The following is a 27,407-nucleotide window of genomic DNA, read 5'->3' on the forward strand; positions in this document are numbered from 1 at the left end:
ATCACTCCCATCCCCCATCTGTAGTCGGGGTCCCGGTGCCCCTCCAAGCGATGGGCAGGGTCCGGTGGGGCTGGGAAGGAGGGAAAGGAGACTGAAGGACGTGACACAAGTTCCCTCCGCCCCCTGCTTCCCCGCCACCGCCACTCTCCAAATTGGCGCGGAACCGGCTTCTCCACAGTGTTTCGCCTCCACAACTCCCTCTCCCCGCGGCTTGGGCAGGATGGGAGGGGGGAAGTAGGGGCGCTGCCCAAGCCCCACTCGGGCTGTCCGGGGGAGAGACTGCAGGACGCAGAAGAGACCCATCTGCCTCCCTGCGCTTTCCGGGCGCTGAGGGTGGTTTGCAAATTTCTGAAGACGCTCTCATCCGGGCTGTTCATTTCGTTGAGGAAATGCAGGCATGTGTCCAAAAGCATGAGTCCGAAATCATGCACTAATATACTGCATAAGTCATCGTGGTAAGACGGCTCAGGTCATCTCCTGAGGGACTTAGTTATAACCTCTGAATGGCACTTGGAGAGTATGGATGACAATGTATTTGACTCTGGTTTTTCCTCTCACCTCCAGAGGTTTCATACACCTGAAAGAAGAGAATGTCAAGACGCAGGTAACGTTATTTGTCTTGGAAATATGTTTCAGAGTTGGCTGCTGCCTTTGAAATGCGTCACTAATTAAACTTCCTTTTTAAAAACTCTATAGTAGCCGTTTACAAGCTAAACAGCAGCCCCAGCCCAGTCAGACGGATTCCCCACAAGAAACCCAGATAATTCAGGCCAAGAAGAGAAAAACGGCCCAGGTGAGTTAAGGGGGGGAAGAGAGAGAGGAGAAAGAGAAAATTCCTTGCAGGGACTTTAGTTTAACAATGGCCTTTTCTATTTTCCAGGATGTCAAAAAAAGAAAAGAGGAGGTCATCAAGAAACATCAGTATGAGATTAGGGTAATGCAGAACTGGGCTAGGTTTGGGGGAAACAAATGTAGGACAAAAAAGAATAGAATTGTGTTATTGCTTTGTGATAGGAAGGTTCCTCTGACACTTTTAATGCCCCTCGAGGGCAGCAGGAAGGCGCTTGTCTTTGGGTGGTTTTTATGTCCCTGAATCCTACTACAGCTACAGAGTAAGCCTTGACGCAGCTGGTTCCTCTTTGTAAATCCCTCCCTCTAGGAGCTGCCTGGTGCACCAGGGCCCGCCTAATCTGTCCAATGGACTGCTCTTTGTTCCCTCTCTGACTATAGTGGAGAGTCCTGATGGTTGCTCCTAGGGCATAAATAGGATGTGAGGTCACTGACAGACTGGCACCCAGCCCTTTGCCACCTATTCTTCCTATGTGTTGTACAGAAGACACTTTGTTAACAGTGGTTCTCTTTGAAACCAGCATTGACTGGCGAAAGTGTCCTTTAAGTATTTAAGTAATTGTTTCCACTTTAAAGGTCTTGTCTTCCTGTATTTGAAAGTAGTGGAAAAGGCCTTAACGAGTATGGGGCGGGGGTAGCTGTCTATAAAACAAGGTGCCCTGGCCACTATTGCTAAATACAGAGGGAAAATTTTATAATCTTGAAAGTGATTAATATTTGACTACACACGTGTTTTGTTGTTTCTCCTCTCCCTCAGTACCTAACGTCTTGTATTTCCAGAATTGTATTTTGTATAAAACATCCTACCTGTTACTCTTTATGAAGATTGAAATGAGCTATATGGTTTATTTATAAAATATGTATGTCAGCTTAAATTAGTCAGCAATGTTAGCTAAGGACGGTGTTTGGGGGAAAATGTAGACTGTTTAGAAGTATTAGCTTTCATTTATAAAAGATCCAAGACAAAAGCTGGTTTGTCTATTTCACAAAGATATTCTTTTTATTTTTTTTTAAATGACAGAATTGTTGGCCACCTGTATTATCTGGGGGGATCAGTCCTTGCATTATCATTGAAACACCCCACAAAGAAATAGGAACAAGCGACTTCTCCAGATTTACAAATTACAGATTTAAAAATCTTTTCATTAATCCTTCACCTTTGCCTGATTTAAGGTAAGAAAAATTTCAGTAATTTAATGTCAAAGATTAAAATTTACTGATGTAATATATGGTGCTATTTTGAGGTATTTTTTGCTTTCATTATTCAAAAAACTTGTAGAAAAACTGTTTTTTTTACTAGTCTTTAAGCATATATTATTTTATCTGACAGTAATGCCATTTGCAAATGACATGGGTATTTAAAACATTGATTCTATAACATTATTTTCACTTGCTTGCTGAAGACCGTAAGCCTTATCAGAAGAACTCAGTCACCTTATTTATTTATGATTTATTTATTTATTTATTTTTGGCTGCGTTGGGTCTTCATTGCTGTGCGCGGGCTTTCTCTAGTTGCGGTGAGCGGGGGCTACTCTTCATTGCTGTGCACAGGCTTCTCATTGTGGTGGCTTCTCTTTGTTGCGGAGCATGGGCTCTAGGGCACACAGGCTCAGTAGTTGTGGCTCACGGGCTCTAGAGCACAGGCTCAGTAATTGTGGCGCACGGGCTTAGTTGCTCCGCAGCATGTGGGATCTTCCCGGACCAGGGATCGAACCCGTGTCCCCTGCATTGGCAGGCAGATTCTTAACCACTGTGCCACCAGGGAAACCCTGAATCACATTTTTAATGGAGTTTAAATAATTTATCTAAATTGTTAACATGGAAGTATTTTAACATGTACAGCATTTTCATTTGATAGATCAGCTATTTTTCTTTCTTACCAAGCCTACTTCCTAAGGTCTATACTTTTTCTAGTTAATGAATGACCAAGAGGTACAACTTATATAAAATGTGTGGTGTAATAACTTATATTTGGCTTTAATAAGCAAATTAATGGACTCATACACTTAAACTCACCAGTCTTCCTCTTCTCCATACTGTCCCACCTTAACCCCACTGTAATGTAGTGATGATCTGTTTGGAGGTGATTGAGACTGTCTCTGCTGGGATCATATGCTTTAAATATTTACTTTTTTAGTGTTGCTCTTGAGAAAACATCGTTATCTTAAACAGGTGCCTTTGTAAATTATAAATAGATCGGGACTAAAAAGCACTCTTGAAATCTGTCAATTTAGATTCTCATAGTCCAAGTTCTTGCTGTATAATTTCATGCTAAAGAAATGGTTTCTAAAAGTAGCAATTTTTCCTGATTTACTTTAAGAGGTTGTCCTTTCAAATTCTAATTCAAAGTTGGATTTCAGTGTTTGAAAGTTGAGTTTACTCTATGTGAAACAGGTAGCTTGTATATTATGTAGGTCACACTTATTTTGCCCCTTTCCATAGCTGGGGATGTTCACAGGATGTTTGGCTAAACATGTTAAAAAAAGAGACCAGATATGTTCATGACAAACATTTTGAAGTTCTGCATTCTGAATTGGAACCACAGATGAGGTCAATACTTCTAGACTGGCTTTTAGAGGTATGTTCCAGCAATACAAATTTCCTTTTTTGTCTGTATGATGGAAAAACATTTAGACAGAAATATGCTTTCCATGTGCCTTCATGGTATATTACCTATTGCCAGGAGCCATTCTGGGGGGCTACTCACTGTAGTTGAGGATACCAAAATGGAAAATGACTGCTTGATAAGAGCAAAATCATGAGGACACAGCCACTAGGTCCCATACAACCCAAACCCAATTCAGAAATTGTGGTATCTGAGTATCGCTGTGTACTAGGCACTGTGCCTGGTGCCAAGGATACTCAAGAGGAACAGAATTTGACAAGGTTCTGAATTCTGCTATGCAATGTAAAGAACCAGGACTAGGCTTCAGGACCCTCAGAAGTCCTTTTCTTCATCACCAAAATCAAATTATGATTTGGAATCCTAATTTCTATATCCTAAATGATAAGGAGGCTTTGAATATCCAGTAGCCCTAAGCCCTCGAGGCTCCATGTAGCTTGCTTTTGTTATATCCCTCTATTCCTTTCAGAAATGAGCTGTACCATTAATCTAAAGGAATAATAGTGATCCAGAAGTCCCTAAATGCCTGTGCCCTAAATATCTGTGCCCTCTCTTGTTTAGGCCCATTCCCTTTCTCTGGATAATAATTCTGAAAGAATCTCTAAAATTATTGAAATGATTATTTATATTGATAACAAACTAATTTTACCCCAACCCCTGGATATTTGCTCTGTAGTTTCCCTGTCTTTAATATAGATAGAGACAATGAACTCCAAGGGGGAACTACCACAGGCTTTTTGGTGGAGAAACACACGGCAGAATAGATCTCAGAAGCTATCAGAAAAGTTCGTTAAGACTGCAAACTGTTGTCCTTTTGAGTCAGGTCATCTTATTCCTTATTCTGACTAGAAGGGAAGATTATGTTTCAATCGTGTGTACAAGAATGTAGTTGGATTTTGACTTTTCTGAATATCTAATGATCATAGATGCAACTTAAGCACAATTATGTTGATGTTATTTTATTTTGCCTTTTTATGTTACATTGATTTTTATTCAGTGGTTGTCTATCAAATTTATCCCTATTTTCCCTTAAATATATGATTATATATACAAAACCAAATATAATAAATCAAATCCAGCAGAGCATTAAACTCTACTTTGTCTTAGTATTTCTTTCAACCTAGGAATGCAAAAATGGTCCAACATTTGAAAATCTATTAATAGTTTACGGGAGAAAAATCATAAGGTTATATATCATAGATGTAAAAGATATTTTTTGAAATTCAGTATACATTCCTGATTTTTTAATATGCAATAAACTAGGGATAGATTTCCTTAACACATTGTTTATTAGAAACTCATGTATGTCTGTCCCTGTTTCCTCCCTACTTCATGAAGTTATTTTGAGAATTAAAAGCTTTCCCTATATTAAGTGTGGAAATGACAGATACTACTTATTATTAATAACAATAGTGAAACATTAGGGGAATCCCATTATAGTCAGAAACAAAGAATAAGATAAAAATTTTGTCAATCACCATTGTTATTCATTCAGTTTTCTTCTATAATTCTTAAATGATGTAAGAACATTGAAAGGAACAGAGTTGTCATTTTGTCGTTAAATGTGTATCTAGAATGATGAAGAGAATCAGTTGGAACTATTAGAGTATAAACGAAGCATAAAAACTTACTCATTTGGCATCAATAAAAATTAGATGACATATATACACTATTGACACTATGAATAAGATAGATAACTAATGAGAACCTACTGTATAGCCAAGGGAACTCTACTCAATGCTCTGTGGTGACCTAAATGGAAAGAAAATCCAAAAAAGAGGGGATATATGTATACGTAAAGCTGATTCACTTTGCTGTACAGTAGAAACTAACAACACTGTAAAGCAACTATACTCCAATAAAAATTAATTTAAAAAACATTAGAAGCTTAATAGGAAAAAAGTACTCAGCCATAGTCAGCAAGTGTAAATGTATCTGGGAATAAACACAGTAAGTCTATGTGAAAAAAACCTATAAAACTAAGAGGACTGTAATAGGTTTATCCTATTAGCACATGTTAATTTTTCCCCCATTTTAGCTTTGGTATCCTAAAAAGCAAGTTGGACTTCAGAAAGTGTTCTGAAATCTGGTATGCTAAGAGGTAACTTTCTAATTTGGAGAAATTAATGGAATAATATTTAAATGGATTCTTCTCTAGGTGTGTGAAGTATACACACTTCATAGGGAAACATTTTATCTTGCGCAAGACTTTTTTGATAGATTTATGTTGACACAAAAGGATATAAATAAAAACATGCTTCAACTCATTGGAATTACCTCATTATTCATTGCTTCCAAACTTGAGGTAAGTTCTCAAAGTTTATCCATGGATATATTTACCGCAAACTTTTTTTGTCTTAACCAATTCATTAATCCCAGAGAATACTATGTACCACTTTTGATATGTTAATCCTTAGGAAAGATGAGTGAATTTTTTCCAATACATTTTCTGAACACTATGATTTGGGTGGAAGGATAATTATCATGGTTCCCTTCAAAGTATCTGAGCCTATTATAAGTCCCTGGTTTGATTCTAGAACTAGTATCTAGGTGAAATGTTCCATGGCTAACTGTGCCAAACAAAATGACCAACGCTGTCTCTCTATACCTAGTTATAGCACTTGGATTCAATAAAATGGTCTCTGAAACCTAATTAACCAATCAAATGCAATAAATGCTATGTTAGGTTAGAATAATGGTCTATATCCAGCCTAGTATTTTTATATCTGATGATGGTGCTAGGATAGAAGGAAACACCTTTCCTGCCTGAGATTTTCCTTCACACGATCTCAATCTACTTTTCTTAAATTCAACACATAAGGATATCGTTAGTACCTTCATCTGAAATTTTTGAAGCCTGTATTGTTTTGAGGGTAGAAGAGGGACTGTGAATCATGCATTAATTTCCTTAAGTGTATTTTTCTCCTCTTCCACATTTTTCTTTTGAGCCTTAAGGGCTATCCCCAAATTCTGCCAAATTTGATGAATAAGTTTGTATTCAGTATATCCTTACCTGAAATCACATGGTGTGTTTCAGATACCTTTCTAGACTGAAATCTTGATCTTTAGCCTGTTCTCATTTGTGGCAACATCTCTTCTACTCCTCTGGTCATTCTAGTTGTTATTCTCTGAACTGTTAAGACAGACCTGTCATCAACGAAACTGCACAAATTATTGTTTGAATAACCATACTTTTGTACTAGGATAAAGTTAATGTTTTCAATTTCTAGACCTTGTTTGTTGAGTATCTTGTTTTAGTCTGATATACTAGGCAATCCTAAAACAAGTTTGGCTTTTCGTTTTAACCAGTCACTGAAATGACTGGTTAAAATAGTCTAATTGTTTATTAACGAAGATTCAAAATCAGTTCTATAAAAATGTTTCAATCAATATAGTTGGCTAATTTAGATACCCAGGTATGAAAAACATCTTTAAAGGTAAGGTTGCTTTGGCTATCATAGAATTATTTTATTAAGATTTATAATCATTTTGTCCTTTAAAAATGAAGCCTAGATTGGTTTGTATATAATTCTTTTGTTTTAATCTCACTCTCAACTGTGCTTGATACTAATTAAATCTATTTTAAAGGAAATCTACGCTCCTAAGCTGCAAGAGTTTGCTTATGTCACTGATGGTGCTTGCAGTGAAGAGGATATCTTAAGGATGGAACTCATTATATTAAAGGTAATAATGTATCTTTATTTCTAGTTGCAATTTAATAACTGTAATTTACTAAACTCAAAGACTACAATGTTAAGTAGTCAAAACTGAGATTTTAGTATTAGGATCCAGTTCTAAGATGGGAGGGGAATTTGCTTAACCTGTAAACTCTATTTTTCTGTATCTTTCAATTCTCCTATATTGAGAATATTATTTCTTAATTTAAAAGTGTTTAACAACACTTTCGAAACTTATAGGTAGTTAGCATATCATGTGTATATAAATGAGTTCCAACAGTGATTCTCAAATCTTAGTTCTGATTTTCCACTTCTTCCAGCAGGTGGAGAATGAGAATTATTTCACTGCCTTTTTTCTTTTCTATATGCATGGGAAAGGCTTTTAATAGAAGGGTAAAGAAGCATTAAGATGTTTAATTGGAATTATACTCCAATAAAGATGTTAAAAAACAAACAAAAAAAAGAAAGTAAAGAGCTAGTTGGAAAAAAAAAAGATGTTTAATTGGGCCTTGAATTAGAGATTAAAGGGTGAATGTTAGCTACTAGAAAGTATGTTATGAAATTTGAGCATCCTGGTTTTATAAATAGGACACAAGAAAACACAATCAATATGACTTTCATTTACAAGATTATCTATAAACTGTATACATTATAATATAAATTTGTTATGTTTATAAACATTCAGATTGATAGCTCTGTAAGAATGGGATCTTGTTGGCATGCTGATATTGTTCTTTTTAAAAGAAATTTTTTTATTGAAATATACTTGATTTTCAATGTTGTGTTAGTTTTAGGTGTACAGCAAAGTGATTCAGTTTTATATATATATATTTTTTCAGATTCTTTTCCATTATAGGGTATTATAAGACATTGAATATAGTTCTAATGTTCTAGTAACAAAGTTACACAGATTCAGGCCTGAAGTATAGTATGAGGACGACATATAATGGGAAGATGGAGTCCTCTGGGTGGTCCTACAGGCATTAAGACTCTCTGTTCTCTCCTAATTATTTTTGACTTCTTATAAATGGTAAAGTCCCAGGGCTTCATGGAGAGAATCATAAATTAGGATTTGTCTTTTTTTTAGCTTTTACATGTTGAACAGAAGCCATTATAGATCACATAAAGAAAAAGTGTAGAATCAGTTCTTCGGAGATCTGAATGGAATTAGATGTGAAGTTATTGAATAAAATTAAAAGGGCAGTTGCAATAAAGAATACGTTTGGAAGATGAGGGGCTGCAAGAAATGAGAAAAGTAGGAATGAAAAATAGGTCCAAGGAACTTTGTCAATAAAGATAACTAGAGAATAATAAAGGGGTCTGTATCAATAATAGACTAAAACACAAGCAGCTTTAGATTGTGAGGTATCTATATATAAATGGTTATGAAAATAGGAAGAAATATGCCCAAAGCAAAAAGTTTCTTAAATGACTATTTAAGGAAGTACCTATATAATGTGGTATATATACCTACACTTATTAACAGGCATTTTAATTTCATTAACAGGCTTTAAAATGGGAACTTTGTCCTGTAACAGTCATCTCGTGGCTAAATCTCTTCCTCCAAGTTGATGCTCTTAAAGATGCTCCTAAAGTTCTTCTACCTCAGTATTCTCAGGAAAAGTTCATTCAAATAGCTCAGGTATTGATATTTTTATTGAATATTTGCTAATGTTTTTAATTACAGGTTTTGTTTAGGGTATTTATAGTGCTAAATAGGCAACACAACAAAATGACAGCATACTGAATTAAATTCATTCCTTAATTGACTAGAACAAAACTTCTGATGCATAAAATTCTGTCCCCAATATTTACACTGCTTACTGAAAATTCTAGAAAACAAAGTTTTAAAACTTGCATTTAAATATATTATGAGCACTTTTTACTCTTTAGGAGTATGAGGTAGAGAGTTAAATACTTTTTTTTTTTTTTTTTTTTTTTTTTTTTGGGACACCAGGGAAGCCCAAATACCTCTTTTTGATGTAACATGGGGAAAGGTATTTTTCAGCCAGTTGTTTTAGGTTTTATAATAGTATGAAATTATTCTGTAAAATTATCTTACACTCATATTTGAATACACAGGGAACCTATTTTATGTGTTAAAATTAAAATCACCTAATTTAGTTATAACATTATTTAAAACTTTAAGTTTAAATTAAACTTTCCTAGGCCAGTGTATAACAAATATTCTAAGAAAGTAATTACAGGAGGAGGGTACCGTTCTTTCCTGCCTGCTTCTCATAGGTAGGATCTTAAGGCTGCTGTACCTGCCATATATAAGTGAAGAACACCCAGATTCTTATTCTGTGTAGGATGTGAAAATCTTACACATGGAACTGAAGAAACTGTGGTACTCTGGATGGGTTTAAGTAACCTACGTTGAAATTCAACTTGTGTTTTAGTAAACTCATTATGAACACTAAAACTGGAGAACCAGTAAATATGTTAGAATTGGTTCATTTTGTAGAACTTTCTAATGAAGTCATATTAATTTTTTCCCTCAGATTTCCTAGCATCCCAGATTATCCTAGGCAGCTAAACGCTTTTGATAGGGCAAACCTTTGATAAGCTGATAAACAGTGTGGAAAGCTTCTAGAGGTATATAATAGTAATAATTCATTTCCAACTCCTCTACTCGTGTTTCTGTCTTCTGGACCCATGGGGACAAAAGCAAGTTTTATTTCACTGGACAGGTATCACCTCAGACCTCTGAAATCTAACCTTTTTACATAATTTCACTGATCGTTGTTCAGATCTCTTATTGCCTGGATTGTACTACCTCTCAACTCATCTGTTTAGAAACATGTTCCCTTCTTGTGTTTCTGCTTCACCACAGTCTAAGGGATTGTTCTTAAAATGTAATTTCCCTGATTTAAAATCTTCTAGTAACTTCAATAATCAGTCAGAACTTTAAAGTTCTGACTTCTTAAAGACCCTTTATGATCTAACCTAGGCCATGCCTCTCCAGCAACCCCCTTTTTTTAAAATAATGAAGGAAAGATATTCCTTATGTCATATTTTTTACCTTACATGTTCTGACTTGAGTTCCAAAGAAAAGTAATCCTTTCTCATTTATCTTTGTAAATTCTGTTTCCTATATCTAGAACACTCTCTACCTCCCAGTCTTCCTGGCTACCTTGTATTTTAAGACTCATTTAAGCAGAAGTCTTCCCTGTCTTCCCCACTCTGGATCAGGTGCGCTTCCTAATAGTACACATCATGCTATATCGTAACAATCCTTTACTTGTTTATTAACAAGATTGAACCTCCTGCAGGGTGGCAGCTTATTTCTCTTTGGATCCCTGTAGTTTTAGCAATTCTTGGCATATGGTCCACATCATAAGCAATCTAAAATGTTAGCTGACTGATGTTTAGTAGAGACGTGTAGTACTCATCCTTCTCCTAAATTCTTATACTTTTTCCTCTGTTAGCTTTTAGATCTGTGTATTCTTGCCATCGATTCATTAGAATTCCAGTACAGAATACTCGCTGCTGCTGCCCTGTGCCATTTTACCTCTCGTGAAGTGGTTAAGAAAGCCTCAGGTAAGACAGTATATTTTGTTCTCTTCTTACCCATTCACAAATTTTAAAGGGACTATTTTGAACTTAGCATCCTGCTAAACAAGAATTTAAAATTTTAATGGAAAAAAGTTAGCAGTTTAGCGATTATCCTCCCTTCTATTAGAAGTACTTTCTAATCCTCAATATATATCCACAAACAAAAAATAAGGTCAAATGGAATTTAAATCCAGTTGAAGTTAGTCAATATAATTATAGCTCCGCATTAAAGAGTTCTTTGGGTTTTGACAATTTCAATTTCCTATGTAGCAGGTACTGGCTAAGAAGCTTTAAGTCTTTTTCTCCCTCAAAATAGTCACATTATAAACATATTTGAGAGTGATAGTCTGTTTTGACTTGCTAAACTTGTTTTATTTTAATTTTTTTTAAGTATAGTTGATTTACAATGTTGTGCCAATCTCTGCTGTGCAGCAAAGTGACTCAGTTATACATATAGAGACATGCTTTTTTTATGTTCTTTTCCATTATGGTTTATCACAGGATATTGAATATAGTTCTCTGTGCTATGCAGTAGAACCTTGTTTATCCATCCTATATACAGTAGTTTACAGCTGCTAATCCCACATAAACTCGTTGATTTTGGTTTATATTATGTGCTTGTTTTGGTTTCCTTTTTTACATGAATTTTAAATTAACTATCTTTAAATTATGAAGCACAAGCAAATAAGTAGGCATATGTTTCTGATGTAACCTTCACATTTTTCTAACTTTTCTTTATCTAGGTTTGGAATGGGACAACATTTCTGAATGTGTAGACTGGATGGTGCCTTTTGTCAGCATAGTAAAAAGTACTAGCCCAGTGAAGCTGAAGGTTTTTAAGAAGATTTCTATGGAAGACAGACACAATATACAGACACATACAAATTATCTGGCTATGCTGGTATGTTTCTTTCTTGTAGTTTTTTGGTCTTACTATTTGGTAAGTCACTGAAACTGATAGTAAGGCTACTACGGAATAATATTTCAAGCAGTTATATAAGATGGTAGGGGATAGAAAGTTCCAATGGGCACACTGATTTCAAAATGTAGAAAAGCTGGGCTTCGCTGGTGGTGCAGTGGTTGGGAGTCCACCTGCCGATGCAGGGGACACGGGTTCATGCCCCGGTCTGGAAAGATCCCACATGCCGCGGAGCGGCTGGGCCCCTGAACCATGGCCGCTGAGCCTGCACGTCCGGAGCCTGTGCCCCACAACGGTAGAGGCCACAGCAGTGAGGGGCCCGCGTACTAAAAAAAAAAAAAAAAAAATGTAGAAAAGCTAATAAAATAACTTTGAAGTCAAAGCAAGATTTATGAAGTGTCTCAAGATTAATGCCAATAGTCCAGGTAAGAGTTTTTAAAAATACAAGTTGCAGGCAGTTGAACCTCTAAAATATGACTAATCACAGTTGCAAACACATAAAGAGAGGATTATATTAGGCCTACGTAGTCTCAAATTAGTACACAGAAGTATTGTTTGACTTTGTTTTACCATATCAATGCTTTATCTTAGCTGTTAATCTCTGCATGATTTCTTCACGTGTACAGGATGAAGTAAATTATATAAACACCTTCAGAAAGGGGGGACAGTTGTCACCAGTTTGCAATGGAGGCATTATGACACCACCGAAGAGCACTGAAAAACCACCAGGAAAACACTAAAGTTAACTGAGCAAACAAGTTGGAAGTGATGAAGTGCTGTGTAGCATTTCATAGAACTTAACTACTTAAGTCTTACAGGAAAATAGTGCTGTGGCTGTCCTGGCCGATTCAGAAGTTTCACTGGCATTCTCTGATTTAAAAAACCACTTAAAATTGGCACTAAGGAGGAAATTTAACTCCTATATTCGCTGTTTAAAGAAACAGCAGGACTTGTTTACGAAGATGACTTCATTCCCAACATTGACTGGATAGAAGCCAGCCATGATTCATGACAAGAATTTCTTTGATACGGTGTTACTATGTTTATCTTGATAAACTAGGAATTTCATCATTGGAGTTTTTGACTAGATAAGTGCTACCTTACAGGGTACATTAAGTGATACAGTACTTTGAATCTAGTTTTTAGATTCTCAAAATTTATAAACTCTTAACTAGTGCAATTTGGTTCTTGAAAATAAAATTTAATCTTGTTTACAAAGGTTTAGTTTTGTAATAAGGTGACTAATTTATCTATAGCTGCTGTAGCAAGCTATTATAAAACTTGAATTTTTAAAAATGGTGAACTTTAATCTGTTTGGCTATGTTTATTTGCCTTGCCATAACGTTTTTAACCAGTAAATCTTAGATGAACATGGTGTTTAAACTGTGCTCTAAACAGTGGGAATGCCAAAGAAATTATAAACAAGATAAATGCTGTGGCTCCTACATGGGGCTTTGACGTATAAGTTGCTTTATAATAACTTTTTCGTACATCACAATTTGGGCGAAAAACTTAAGTACCCTTTCAAACTATTTATATGAGAAAGTCACTTTATTACTCTAAAAAAAAAATCTTTAGGGTTATCTCAATTTAGTGTGACTAAGGCTTTATTTATGTTTGCAAAACTGCTAAGGTCCTTTTTAAATTCCTACATTATGAGTTAAGGACAGTGTCAAAGTGATAAAGCTTAACACTTGACCTAAACTTGTATTTTCTTAAGGCAGAAAAGCAGTAAATGTATACGACTCCTAGAAATCTATTTATTTAAAAAACAAAACCTTGACATAAGAACTTGCTGTATATAGCTACTTCTACATAAATATTTTAGTTTTTTAAAAATGAAATTTCAGCCTCAAAAATGGATTTGATTAGAAAAATTATACTAGATTACTAGTTTATTACTGGACATGTGAATCTCTTCTTCCTTTGAAGAAATTATAAATTTAAGCTATTGTTATGGTGTGAAGTCTTCTGTAGAGTTTTTGTTTTTAAACTAATGTTTCAGTATTTTGTCTGAAAAGAAAACGCCACTAAATATGTAAATATGTATTATATAAACTTAATCTTTTAATACTGTTTATTTTTAGCCCATTGTTTAAAAAATAAAAGTTAAAAAATTTTAACTAACTGCTTAAAAGTAAAGTTTTGCCATTGCTTGAAGAAACTTTTTTTTCCTTCTCTGCGCTGCCAGCTGTAACACTTCTTCTGGGTTGCTTGCGTTCAATTCTGTCTGGCCGATGGCTTTGATCTTCCAAAACAGAAAAGTGATGTTATTAGAGGTCTGGTCAAAAACAAAGTTTTGCTAGTATACAAAATATAAAACTACCTACTTGCTAACAATGATAAACTGAACCTCTAATTGTAGATGCTAAGAGGTGTAGAAGAAATTAACAAAGACTGACTGGAGCCACTCAAGGAAAAGATCAGTTACTGAACCATAGTTTGTGGAATTATCTTCAGTAACATTAAGTAAATTCATGTAAATTTATTTGACTAAAAATACCAGTAAAGGGACTTCCCTGGTGGTCCAGTGGCTAAGACTCCATGCTCCCAGTGCAGGGGGCCCGGGTTCGATTCCCTGGTCAGGGAACTACATCCCACATGCTGCACCTAAGACCTGGTGCAGCCAGATAAATAAATAAAGTATCTTAAAAAAAACAGTAAATAAACTCTACATGTAATCTGACACATTTTTACAATTAAGGCTCCTACAAAATAACCTGAAATATCAAAATTCATGTTTCAGGGCTTCACTTTTTTAATACGTAAAATATATCTAGTTTGCTCAGCAGTATAATATATAGTGACCCTTCTCTTTCATGATTAGAAATACTTGAGCCTGATAAAAATCCATAATAGTATTCTGCCATGGAGTGTTTTGTGAGAGCATGTTTTAGGACCTTAAAATTACCTTTTGTTTAAAGAAGTTCCTATATATATATATATTTTTTTTTTTTAAACAACAAGAACTATTCTGATAGGTAGCTTGAAGGGAGCTAAGACTATCCAGAAATGATCATCAGTTAGGTTAGTGGGTAGGAGGAACTGCGGATGATGCCATTTCCACATGAAAGAATACATGTGGAAAAACCTAGTAGTGGGGTATAACTAGAGTTATTTCAGACAAAGTATCCTGAAGACGACTGGCTATAAAAGTTCAAAGTATAAGACACAAATTGAAATAGGAGCCAGATATTTGAGAGAAATAACACGTCCTAGATGGGTAGTGGTCAAAACCATGAGGGGATGAGGTTACCTAGGGAGAATGTAGGGCAATCAGAAAATACCCAAGGACTAACTTCTTGGGAAAACCAAGTTTAAGGGGTAGACAGAGGGAAATACCCACAAAGAAGAAAAGGCAGAAGAGTCAGGGAGAAGAAATGAGTAAAAATGCCGGGGAAGCCAAAGGAATACAGAATTTCAAGAAGGAAGGAGTGTAAACAACAGGATAAAGACTGAAAAGTATTCACTGGCTTTGGCATTTGGTGACCCTTGAGAACAGTTAGAGTGGGGACGGCAGAAGTCAAATTGTATTGGATCAAAGAGCTTTAAAAAACTAGGCAGAGGGCTTCCCTGGTGGCGCAGTGGTTGAGAGTCCGCCTGCCGACGCAGGGGACGTGGGTTCGTGCCCCGGTCCGGGAAGATCCCACATGCCGCGGAGCGGCTGGGCCCGTGAGCCATGGCCGCTGAGCCTGCGCGTCCAGAGCCTGTGCTCCGCAATGGGAGAGGCCACAACAGTGAGAGGCCCGCGTACCGCAAAAGAAAAAAACTAGGCAGAGAAGGGATGAGAGAGAGGTGGAGTACAGTCAAGAGAAGTTTCTATTAAGGATGAAATAGTTTATAGGTATGGGAGTGGTTGACAATATAGGAGAGGAGATAACAAACTGAAAGGGACAATCACTGAAAGGATAGAATCAAAAGCATAAAAACTTGTCTTCATCAAGGAGTAGCATAAGCTTTTACTGACTAAAAGCGTGGACTTAACAATGAATACAGTTGTCAATTATTTTGAAGGTGGAAAGCAGGGACCTGAAACAGGAATGTGAAGCTGCCACTCACGGGGCCACAACTCCCAAGACTATATAACTTTCATAAGGACAGGGGCTGATCAGTCTTTTTTTCTGGTCTACTCCAAACAGACAAGGAAGTTACTGAAAATGGAAAAGGGAGAGAGGACAGGGGCTTAATAGGGTGAAAGTCTAAAATATTCCCTAAAAAAGAATGCAGACCACTGACCACTGGCAGGTAAACAAAAGAAATGAGCGGCCAGCTAAGGTTGGAGGCCATGGTTTGGTAGTGGCACAAGTTTATACAGCTGTAGGATTTTTTCCAACAGAACTCAGTGGCTCAGGGGAGAAAAAGCATAAATTTTTGAACTGATTCAGGGTTGGGACTTTTCCAGGTGAAGCAAAAGACAAAAAAGCAAAGATGCTGAAAATATTAATCAGAGTAGTCCCGACAGTCAATCATAGATAGAAGGGGTTCCCAAATCTGGTTTATAATCAGAACTACCTGGGAAAACTTAAAAATTGGATCCCAGGGTCTCATCTCAGATCAAATGAATCAGTATCTCTGAGAGTACACAGGCCAGTATTTGCTGTACTCAAGGTCAGTAGGGAAGGAACAGAAGTTGGAAAAGGGCTGACAGACTGGGGAAAACTTGGTCATGAACTTGAACATCTCACTGATGATGAGGAACATGGGAGCCCGGAAGTAAGAAAGGGATAGATTACTGGCACAGAGATCTTATGCAGAGCAATTCTGACAAAAAGGTCTGGCCATGGGTGGCTGATGAAGAGTAAAGGTGATAATGGAACCTGGAGTGCCAGGGGTGTTGGATAAGTTGATCACATGTCTTTTGATGCATGCACAGGAACATCCAGGTAGTTGTTTAGATGAGCTAGTAAGGAGGTAGGTGTAAGCTTCCAAGGAGAAAGGGCTTAAAAAATGATACAAGTAGAGATAGTCTAGAAATGCCATCAGGGAACTGGGAAATTTTCAGCATTGCCTTCCAGCCCTGGATAAGTTGGAAATGGGGGAATGAGTAGTCTCCAGTTAAGTGGAACTGGACCATGTTCTTTTTCCTTTTTTTGAAAGATGCTGTTGTTATTCTGTCTCCTCTAAATAATGGACATACAATTTAGTCCAGGTAAAAAGCTTTAAAGGACACTTAATAAACGGCATATACTTTTATTAATGAGTGAAAGAGCAAAGAGAAAACATATATGGTAATAGTGACACAGCAAATGTTAGGCTTGTAAAAATGACCATGAATTTGTAATGTTTTGGTTTATAAGTCAAATTTAAATAAATAATTCATCCATCAAGTAACTACTGAGCATCTATTATTTGCCAGGCACCATTCTAGGTATCAACTGTGACAAAACCAATTCCTACCTCATGGGGAAGCAGCCAATAAATAAGTAAATATACAGTATGTCAGTTGTAGATAAGTGCTATGGAGAAAAGTTTTAAAAGGGAAATGAGAATAAGAGTATTGGAGGGAAAGGGGGAGAGACATTGCTATTTTATAAGATGGTCAGGAAAGGACAATTACTTCTTAAGAAGGTGACATTTGAGAAGAGACCTGAGGGGAGTTAAAAGAATGTTCCTGCAAGAGAAAATTTCACAGGCCATTCGGTAGTGAACGTTCTTGGCATGTTCAAAGAACAGTAGGGGTACTGGTGTAGGAGAAGTTAGCAAGGGAGAGTTGAATGAATAGCTAGAGGTCAAGTCACATGTGGCCTTGCAGGCCACTGTAAGGACTTTGATGCTGTATGAGACAGGAAATCGTTTAGTATTAGGGAAATTAAGCACATCATTGAAGAATCAAGGCATAAAATAACTTACCGCAATTTGTCTTTTATCTGTTTCTCCTCTTTTGTGATGAAGATCTAAATGAATTAGTTAAGAATAATAAATTTGATACTATTAAATATCACGATAGATTCTCAACTGTTCTTTGTTTTTTATTTAGAACATACACAATATTAAATACTTCTTTAATTTACAGAAATGAATTGTTCTAACAGCACACACATATGTTGATGAAGGATACAAGTCAAGTATTCCAAAATGGTAACATCCCATATGTAGTCATAGTAGGAGTCCATAGCATCATGACTGAAAAACAGAACTCAGTTACTTCCTCTTTCTTAAGCAGAAAAATTTCAACTTCATTTTATTTCAAAAACCATTCATACCTGTTTTGTTCCTGCAGTGATTTAAAGGCTGTTTTGTAGTCAATCTCTCTGAGGAACTGACATAAAATTGCCACCTACATAAAAAAAGAATTGAAAATGGTTTCATGTAACTAGTATCAACAATGACTACTGGTTTTGGAGGGGTAATTTTTAATGATTTTCATGTCAAGAGTATATTATTTAATTTAAGAGGCCTCGCAGATCAGGCTGAGTGGATCAGCTGATATGTATGGAATCCATCCAATTTTAATTGTAAAAAACCCTTGCACCAGGCTTCCCTGGTGGCGCAGTGGTTGAGAGTCCACCTGCCGATACAGGGGACATGGGTTCGTGCCCCGGTCCGGGAAGATCCCACATGCCGTGGAGTGGCTGGGCCCGTGAGCCATGGCCGCTGAGCCTGCACGTCCGGAGCCTGTGCTCCGCAACGGGAGAGGCCACAGCAGTGAGAGGCCCGCGTACCGCGCAAAAAAACAAAAAAAAAAAAACCTTATACAAGTGTCTGTCTGCCCAATATTTTCTTCCCCTGTGACCTAAATCATAAAATTTTAGAGCTTTATCTGAATAAGAAGCTGGCAAAAAGCCAGTTCAGAAAACTGAAGGGAATGGAAAACTGCCAAACAAAAGTGTCAAACATTCAAGGACATATAGAACATCCAATTAAACCTTTCACAGCTGGCAAGTACAGAAGCTCATTTTGGCAAAATGTAGGCCAGTCTGCTTAACATTGAAAACAGATCTATTTCAGTCATGTATGTAAGTAATAATGCTGATCTCTTTTTTAAATATTTAAAGATTTTTAAATTGATTATTATTCACATATCATAATGTAAACCCTTTCAGAGTAAAAAATTCAGTGGTTTTTAGAATATTCACAAAATTATACAACTATCACCGCTTTTAAGTCTATAATATTTCATTACCTGCCTCCCGCAAAAAAATAAAAAGCTCCATACCCATTAGTAGTCAGTCTCCATTCCTCCCCTACCTCTCCACCCCGCAGTCTCTGGCAGCCACTAATCTACATTCTGACTCTATAGATTTCCCTATTCTGGACATTCCAAATGAATGAAATCATACAATACAAAGCCTTTTGTATCTGGCTTTTTTTTACTCAACATAAAACTTCCAGGATTCGTCCCTGTTGTAGCATGTATCAGTACTTCACTCTTTTTTATGGCTGAATAATATTCCATTGTGTGTGTGTATGTGTGTGTGTGTGTGTGTGTGTGTACACATATATATACACGCGCACACACACACACACACACACACACCAAATCTCGTTTATCTGTTCATCAGCTGATGAACATTTGGGTTGTTTCCACTTTTTGGCTGTTATGAATAATGCTGCTATAAACACTTCACGTATAAATTCTTCTGTGGACGTATGTTTTCAGTTTTCTTGGTTATATACCCAGGAGTGAAACTGCTGGGTCATATGGTAGGTAATTCAGTGTTTAACTTCTTGAGCAAGCACCAAGTTGTTTTCCAAAGAGGTTGCCCCATTTTATATTCCTGCCAGCAATATATGAGGGTTCTAATTTCTCCACATCTTCACCAATACTTGTTACTATCTTTCAGTTACAGCCTCCTTGTGAGTGTGAAGTGACATCTCATTGTGGTGCTTACATTTCCCTAATGATTAATGTACATATCTACTTTTAAATATAAGAAAACATACTTGAGAATGCTTTTTCCATTTATAAAGTTCAAAGACCAATGCCTTCTAACTCATACTTTCATTTTAGTTAAAATTCTGTAAACTATTTTTAAAAAATTTAAAGAACATGCAAATTCTTAAATACCATAAAGTTAAGCAATTATGATACGGAAAATAAAAGCTACTTCCCAGTCCAATGCCTTATATTTATTATAAACTCTAATATTCATGAAAACAGACCAGCATCATAATATTATAAACTAACCTGTGTGTGGCAATTCAGCAAAGAACAGCACTTTATCATTCGTTTTATTACCTACAAAAACAAAATTCTGGTTATTTTCAAAGACTAGTTAATGTCAATTGTAACAAACGTACCACTCTGATGTGGGATGTCAATCGTGAGGTAGGTTGTACATGTATGGGGACAGGAGGTACGTGAAAACTCTGTATTTTTCACTCAATTTTGCTATGAACCTAAAACTGCTCCAAAAAATAGAACTTTTAAGTTAAAAAAATCTAAATTTTAAATCTTATTTCAAAAGCCATTATTGTAAATATTAAAAAATGCCATTTATTAAATTATGATATTGGTGGCCTAAACCAGAGGAAAGGGTGATGCATATTGAGAGAAAATTAACAAAATTTGAGATTTAGGAGGCAGAATCAATATGCCTTGAAGGCTGAATGGATGTTGGTGGGAGGGTTAGTAAAGAAAAGAGTATGACACTCAGGATATATGCCTGGTCAACTCAAAGAGCTAAACAAAGATGACTGCTATTTTGGTGGGGTCTTCTGTTTTTGTTTTTGTTTTGGTGTGGGAAGGTCATCAGGAGGAGAGACTGGTAGAGTAAGACGCTGAATCAGGGGACTTCCCTGGTGGTCCAGTGGGTTAAGACTCCGCGTTCCCAATGCAGGGGGCCCAGGTTCGATCCCCGGTCAGGGAACTAGATCCCACACGCATGCTGCCAACTAAGAAGGAGTTCGCATGCCTCAACTAAGAGCCTGTATGCTGCAGCGAGGAGCCTGCAAGCCGTAACTAAGACCCGGAGCAGCCAAAATAAATAAATAAATAATACTAAAAAAAAGATGCTGAATCAGTTTTGGACAGGTTGAGTTTGAGGTGTTTTTGGGAAATCAAAGCAGCAATAGCTGTGGGCACTGGAAATATGGAGAGCAATCTGGTCTAGAGCAATCAATTTGGGAGTTACCACCATATACATGGAAATGAATAAGCTCATGCAAAAAGAGGCCCAGGAAGAAGAACATTTAAAGCCAGACAAGAAGCAAGCAAGCCTGCAAAAACAACCTACCTGGTCTGTATAAACATCTGGGGGCACAGCCTTATTAAAGAAATCAGAACACACAGCTCCTGCCTGGAGGTAATAGTGAAGAGCTGCCGAATACTGATTTGTTGCTTGAAGTAGAAAACAGAGATAAAGAATTACCTGTCATTAAATACACAGCTGGAAAAATAGGGCCTCTTTTGTGAAGAGTCAGGTATTATTACTTCATGTTTGACAAAAGCAGATTCAAACCACAGACCTAGGTATAACACCTAGCCAGGCCAACAATGAGAAAAATTGGCTTTATTTTTTCAACCACTTTAAAGTAGTTGTATAATAGAGTCTTTCCTTCTCAAACTGATTAGCCAAATATTCAGCTCAGATTCCTTGTCAAACTTACTGGTACAGAATTTAGTATTTGGAGGTACAGCCAGTATTTTGTAGTGACTATCAATGGAATATAACCTTTAAAAATTGTGAACCACTATGTTGTAAACCTGTAACTTATGTAATACTGCACATCAACTACACTTCAATTTAAAAAATGAAAAAACTAAAAATGACTTAAGGCTGCTTGCAATAAGTCACTTAAAAAATAAAAAGCTGGGTGGCAGACACAGGAGATACATGGGGATTCATTATACTATTCTCTCTACTCTTAATTTTGAACTTTCTCTTTAAAAAAATCAACTCCTAAAAAAGTGACCCAGAAATGACACCAGTCAGAACTATAATTTGATCTGTATAGTAATAGAAATATTAGAAATTCCCTATCAAGTTGGAAAATCTATCACATACACCGGGGGGAAAAATTAGGAATCTATTTTCAAGAACACAAATAATTATCAAGAGTGCCTGGACATATTTTAGAACATTTAAAGAGCAATTTTGTAAACTAAACTTTAACCTCTTTCCTTAAGAATGTTTTACCAACTTTTTAGATGACCATTTACTATTTAAAAAAAAAACAACACAGAGAAAAAGTAGTCAACATAAAACTAAAAGCATCTGAATCAAAGGCTCAGAAAAATGCATACATATAACAATAATAGTTACTTTCAATTTTATCTAGGAAGAAGAGTTAGACAATGTCAAAAACAAGACTTCAGTTTAATAAAGTATTGTAATAACAAGTGTAATGTATTTATTTTCACTTCTAAAACTGCTACGAAAACAAAACACAAAGCAACCATACATCTCACTTACCAAAATAAATGTCTGCCTGAATAATTAACCAGGAATGGTTGTTTGGGTTTATACTGAGGGAATACCGAACTAGCTCTTTCACTGTGATAGCCACGGCTTCAAAGTCCACGGACTGGAGGCTATATGAAAGACAATAAACATAATCTCTATTTTAAGAGTCAACTTCAAATTCCATACACACATTTATTAAAAAAAAAAAGGCTTAGTCAAAATTTAGGTGATCATAAATACAATGCTAAATATTACTAGGAGTAAATATTTTAAAACTATCAAAACAACTAAATCCTGAGGAAGTGCGATCAGCTAACTTTTTATAAGGGGCTGAAAACAATCTGATTTTTGTTTCCTTTATTTTCCCAAAATGCCAAAGAAGGCCACTCTAAAAAGTATCTTTAAATATTCGACAATATAAAGCACAAAAAAGGTCATAGGATAAAATCCTGTCTCCACTTTTTATGCACAATTTACAGGCAACAAAATTATAAAGAGACAGACTCATAAAAATTTTCCAAATGATTTTTAAGTTCTGTTATCTAGAGGAAGCTACAGAAAACAAGGGCTCAAACACTAACAATACTGCTACATGGCCTTAAATTCACCTTGTGGCTTCTTGTAAGGGTTAACTAACTCCTCTGGATTAGATGTTTCACCGGGTTGGGGCGAGCCATGGCAAGGGTATCACTGCAGCTCATTTGCAAGCAATGAAGAATCCAAAAAAGAGTACGGAAGGGGGCCAGCTGCTCTGAGCCTAGTTAAGCCTGGAAGTCCTGAGATGCAGAATTAGGAGGTGGAACTGTGAGGATAAAGCCAAGCGAGCACCCAAGAAACACGCTGACAGCCCCTACAGCGAGACCCAGCGGGGGAGAACAAGCTTCGGCTTCAGAAACACACCGAGGTTCAAGTCCTGGCTCTATCATCTAACAAGGTTGGACAAAGTACTCCTGTTGCCCTGAAGGGTTAGATTTTATCATAACTCACCACTGTTCCCAGTATAGTGGGAAAGTATTGTGGTGCCATTAGTAAATACCCAACTGTTGATTTACAACTAATTTATTTACAATTATTTAAATGAGTTACACTGGTTTATGTTTCCTAGAAATTACAAAATGTTAAGTCTAAGAATTCTACCTACATATCAATCAATTTTAAAATAGTAACACTTAATCCATGCCATCCTCACACTATTCTTGGAGTCAATAAAGACTCCTCCTCTGCTCAAGAGAAATATCTTTTCTGGTAAAACATTTAGTCACATTTTATTTTCTCTGGGTTAATTTACATTAAAGTAATTTTATCATGAAAATAATAGTTAAGCCTACTACGTGGCAGCCCTTATTCTAAACACCTAGCTTAGAAAGTTTATTATTTAATCCTCACAAGGTAGGTACTATTCTTATACCCGTTTTACAGATGAGGAAACTGGCACAGAAAGCAACTAACCCAAGGTCATATACCTGAGAAGTGGAGAGGCTGGGACTCAGTCTCTCTGAGTCTGGTTCAGAACCTCTATGATAAACCATTCTTTTGCCCCATTTATAAACACACACTGAAAAAAATCAATCATTAGTTTACAGTCTAAACTTAGGCCAAAGAAGTAACACCAAAGAGGTATTACAACCATCAATTAAAAAGGCAAAATGACCTCTACCTGATTCTTGGATTGCTATCTAATATATCAAATTTTATGTAAAAATCTGCAGTTATTTGCTTCAGGAAGCATAGTGCTTCTGTGGGAACTAAGGCTCATAAGCGGAGGGAAGGGTCACTCACCCACTTTAGACTCTCCGAATCCCTGTCAGAGAGAGAACGGCTTCCAATCTCTAAGACTGGGACGGAAGCAAATTGCTCTCATTCTACTGCCTGCTTACCTACCTACTACAATCTTCTCTTCTTCAAAAATGCCACTAAAAGCAATAAAATAAGGCCTAGATCTGCCCTTCAGGCACAAAGAAGATGACTGGCGGGGAAGGGAGAAAAGGAAAAGTAACTTTTGTGAGGAAACAAATGGACTCTCCTGAATGAGAAGTTGCTACGTGTGGGAAGAGAAAAATATAAATGGTTTCTTCTTCCAGAAAAGGAACCTTTTCTTCTTCTCCCCCCAAAATTCCCCCATCCTCTTACTGTGATTCTCAGGTGATGAAAGTTAAGAGAGAAGATTTCTTAAATTACTTAAAGAACTTCTTAAGGCAACTAAAAAGGGTTGGGAACCTCTGACAATCACTGTTAGAAAAACCTGATAGAAAGTCATTCTTTAATTAACCTCAATTTTCTAATTCTACCACTGACAAGGAATCAGGACTACTGAGAGACTGTCTAGGTTCTACTTAAGGCTAGTATACCTTCGCTCTTAACTTAGTTATGCCTTATCCATAATTTTTAGGAAGATTATTACTGTTAATGGAGAAACATGAAGTTGGCTATAGAGTCCTAACAAATTGCAGCCTTTTGATCAAATTATTCAAGGTTATCTGTATCAGTCAGGATGGTTTCTAAATATATAAACAGTTTAATAAAATGTAAGCTGTAATACTTCTTACTTGGGGATGGAGGATGGCCAGATAGAAATGTGTTCAGCTGTAATATCATTCACAATGTCCTCCTTATTTAAAAAAAAAAAAAAAAAAGCATGATTTAAAAGGAAATTTCTTCCAAAGATTTTTTAGATGAAATTATAAAATACTTACCCGAACATTGTGAAGTTTCACAAAGAGTGATAAAATAATAGTCAAAACCAACGGTTCCTATGAGAAAGAAAACACAGAATCCTTAAATATTATATATATTTTAGTATCTTTCCCATCAACCTCAAGGATACCAAGTATTTTCCTTCAAAAGATTCTTACGGGTTTGAAAATTACCACCTGCTTTAGTTTACAGCACACTAAAGATCAACTTTATTTTTAATCTCATGAAAGAAATGGCAACACACAATTTACACAGAAATGACCAAATTTAGGTGTCTGTCCTCACGTCTTTTGAAATTGAGTAAACAGACCTCTTTCCAACTAGTACTTCCAGCTACCTCTAGAAAAAATTGACTTCTTATTCCTTAAAATAATAGAGGATGGAATTTAAAGAGTGGAATCTATGTCCAATAAATAAATATGACGTTAATCCTATCAAGAAAAATTGAAGTTAGGCTTCACCTATCTAGCCCTATTATGAAGAATTCTTTACAGTTTAAAAAACACCTGTTCCATTCGCTAAAACATGGTAAGGTAAATGCAAAACAAACTTCTCCATTCAGACTATCCCGTCCTCAAAAAAAGGATCACTGAAGATAAAAAGCACACTAACAGGTTACTTAAATAATCAGCATTTAAACACTCAATATTTTTTGTCATATTCTACAGAAATCAGCAATAGTAATTAGATCAATTTTTATAAAGCTTACCCGTAATTTTTTGATAAAAGAAAGCAGTTCACTCCTACAAAAAACACAAATTGTGTATATGCATTTAATATTAGAAATTAAAAATAAAAACAAGAAAGTAAATTATACGTGAAGGTTTATTCCTAACTTTCCAGTCCTGCATGTATAAAAGAGTATAATATTCTACTGTCGTACTAACCTAATAAAATGTCTTTCCTGCTTTAATCACATGTGACATCTTTAGCACCATCCAACCAAAACTGTTGACTTTGAACTCAGGTTTGATTATATTAAATGATTAATAAGTAGTCTCTTAAAGTAACATATAAGCAAGGTATGTCCTAAGGTGGCCATATCAGACAAGTCCATCGGAGATCAGCACCACAGAATTCTTACATTGCCCATCTTTATGATACACAAGGATAATGGTAGGTGTTCTTACAACAGTACAAATAGTATAAATAAATAACTAAAAAAACAAACTGATAGAACATACCGATACATTATACCTAATGTAGACTCCCTCTGCTTTATTAAACTAATTCTGCCATCATTTCCTCGTTTGTGTTGACTGGACACACTACAGATCTGAACAATAACTTCCCAAAGGTCTTTAGCAGTCCGTCTACTTTCTTTAGGGCCTGGAAGTTCTTTGCATGTAGCTGCTAAAAGCTGTCCAAGCTATAACATGAAAAACAGACAGAAAATACACAAAAGATAATCTGTAATGTCATGCATGCTATTTCTATTATTGACGAACATTTGAAGAAAGATAAATAACTGCCCACACATACGAAGCACAGGTATCTTATGCTGTGCCTTCTATCCAACCGCTGAAGAATTGAGAGCTCACTGTCTACTGACAGATCTGAATCCGATCTGGGAAGGGAATCCTCTGGTCCCACCACATTATAAACCTCCTTGTTTCTAAACAATTATAGTCTAATGAGAAGAAAATGAGACAATGCAAAGAGGTATGTGATCTATTCAGTGGGAAAAAACAAAACTGCTAAATACACATAGTATGATCCCACCTTAAAAAAAAAAAGCCCATAATGGAACATATACACTACAATGTTAACTGTAAAAGCCCAGAGATGAGACTAAAATAGGGGTTAAATTTCACTCACACACACAATTTTTTTTTAATTTTAATGGAAAAAATGAGGAAAAAATATGGACATTGAAGTTGGCAGAATAAAGGAACAAGATCTAGAGCAACTTTTCTCTAAGAAAAATGACAGCAACTGGGGATGGACCTACTGCTGATGTGAGGAGGTAGAATTAGGGAAGGACAGATTACTGAAAGGGACTGATCTGAATAAAGGCAGCCTTCAGGACCAAAGGTGTAGGAAGGACCCAGAAATAAAGAATGGAAGGGCTGAAAGCAAAAGGCACAGAAAAGACAGGCCCAAAATGTAGAGAAAGAAATAGGCTTATATGCCAAATCCAGCACGTCTTTTCCTCTATAATTTAAGCAAGAGAGAGCCCCTCTATCCTTTGTTTTTAGTAATTCTTATACATCATTTCTCTTTAGAGGGTAAAGTAGCCAGGGATAATTCACGTCCATCAAGAATCCCCAGTTCCCTGACTGGACCTAGAAAAGGTTCATAATGGGGTCCCACTGCTTAAAGAGAGAGGCAGGATTATGACAAAGGTGAAAATAGTGCTTTTCCCCCAAATTTCAAACACAGAAAAGTTGAAAGTACAGTTCAATAACTACCTGAACACTTAATTTACAAGAATTCTGGTGCTTCCTAAAGCTAGTGAAAATGGTGTTAAAAACCCTAGCTATGCTATGTGAATGGAAATCAAGGGTCCCTGATCTAGGAGAACATTTCATCCTGCGTGCCTACTGCACGTACTCTTCTCTAACAACTAGAATCACGATATACACAAGTTATTTACTGCAGTTCTCAATTTCATTTTCTGTTGTCAGAGGTCACATGCTTGGCTGAAGGTTACTACATTAAGCAAGTAAATTCACTTAAAAGTAAGAATTTTCAGAGGTATTAGGCCCCAAGTCAATTGAATTCCACATTCTTGAGCATCT

General features: G+C 36.2%; 2 protein-coding genes across 4 annotated transcripts in view; one reads left to right on the forward strand and one right to left on the reverse strand.

Annotated features, from left to right (window-relative positions):
• Nucleotides 1–220: 220 nt before the first annotated feature.
• Nucleotides 221–27,407, reverse strand: part of LOC112407305 (integrator complex subunit 8) — a 51,649-nt gene continuing 24,462 nt past the window's right edge. Inside the window, exons 12-23 of one of the 3 annotated variants that reach the window (XM_024756563.1) lie at nucleotides 25,851–26,035; nucleotides 25,376–25,409; nucleotides 24,666–24,722; nucleotides 24,519–24,580; nucleotides 21,982–22,100; nucleotides 20,803–20,906; nucleotides 19,755–19,805; nucleotides 17,830–17,903; nucleotides 17,685–17,749; nucleotides 17,477–17,520; nucleotides 13,755–13,874; nucleotides 221–577 (exon numbers count right to left, since the gene is read on the reverse strand). In XM_024756563.1, coding sequence (XP_024612331.1) covers nucleotides 13,758–13,874; nucleotides 17,477–17,520; nucleotides 17,685–17,749; nucleotides 17,830–17,903; nucleotides 19,755–19,805; nucleotides 20,803–20,906; nucleotides 21,982–22,100; nucleotides 24,519–24,580; nucleotides 24,666–24,722; nucleotides 25,376–25,409; nucleotides 25,851–26,035 — 912 coding nt within the window. In that variant the 3' untranslated portion in view covers nucleotides 221–577; nucleotides 13,755–13,757. Of the gene's footprint in view, nucleotides 578–12,180; nucleotides 12,341–13,673; nucleotides 13,875–17,476; nucleotides 17,521–17,684; nucleotides 17,750–17,829; nucleotides 17,904–19,754; nucleotides 19,806–20,802; nucleotides 20,907–21,981; nucleotides 22,101–24,518; nucleotides 24,581–24,665; nucleotides 24,723–25,375; nucleotides 25,410–25,850; nucleotides 26,036–27,407 lie in introns of those variants that run through there. The other 2 variants (XM_024756562.1, XM_024756561.1) reach the window with 2 other exon arrangements.
• CCNE2 (cyclin E2) lies at nucleotides 565–13,749 on the forward strand. The gene is made up of 11 exons (XM_024756564.1): nucleotides 565–604; nucleotides 697–793; nucleotides 881–934; nucleotides 1,871–2,022; nucleotides 3,292–3,427; nucleotides 5,631–5,777; nucleotides 7,061–7,156; nucleotides 8,657–8,791; nucleotides 10,581–10,692; nucleotides 11,451–11,608; nucleotides 12,253–13,749. The coding sequence occupies exons 1-11, from the start codon at nucleotides 591–593 to the stop codon at nucleotides 12,364–12,366; spliced, it is 1,215 nt and encodes a 404-aa protein (XP_024612332.1). The 5' UTR covers nucleotides 565–590; the 3' UTR covers nucleotides 12,367–13,749.

The sequence above is a fragment of the Neophocaena asiaeorientalis genome, unplaced genomic scaffold (assembly GCF_003031525.2).
Source record: "Neophocaena asiaeorientalis asiaeorientalis breed wild unplaced genomic scaffold, Neophocaena_asiaeorientalis_V1.1 scaffold29, whole genome shotgun sequence".
NCBI classification, from domain to species: Eukaryota; Metazoa; Chordata; class Mammalia; order Artiodactyla; family Phocoenidae; genus Neophocaena; species Neophocaena asiaeorientalis.

What these genes read in the sequence shown, in the direction of transcription:
- CCNE2 (XM_024756564.1), top strand. An exon ending in AGAAGAGAAAAACGGCCCAG is followed by an intron (nt 794 to 880) that starts GTGAGTTAAGGG and finishes TCTATTTTCCAG; the next exon opens with GATGTCAAAAAAAGAAAAGA. An exon ending in TCACCTTTGCCTGATTTAAG is followed by an intron (nt 2,023 to 3,291) that starts GTAAGAAAAATT and finishes CCCTTTCCATAG; the next exon opens with CTGGGGATGTTCACAGGATG.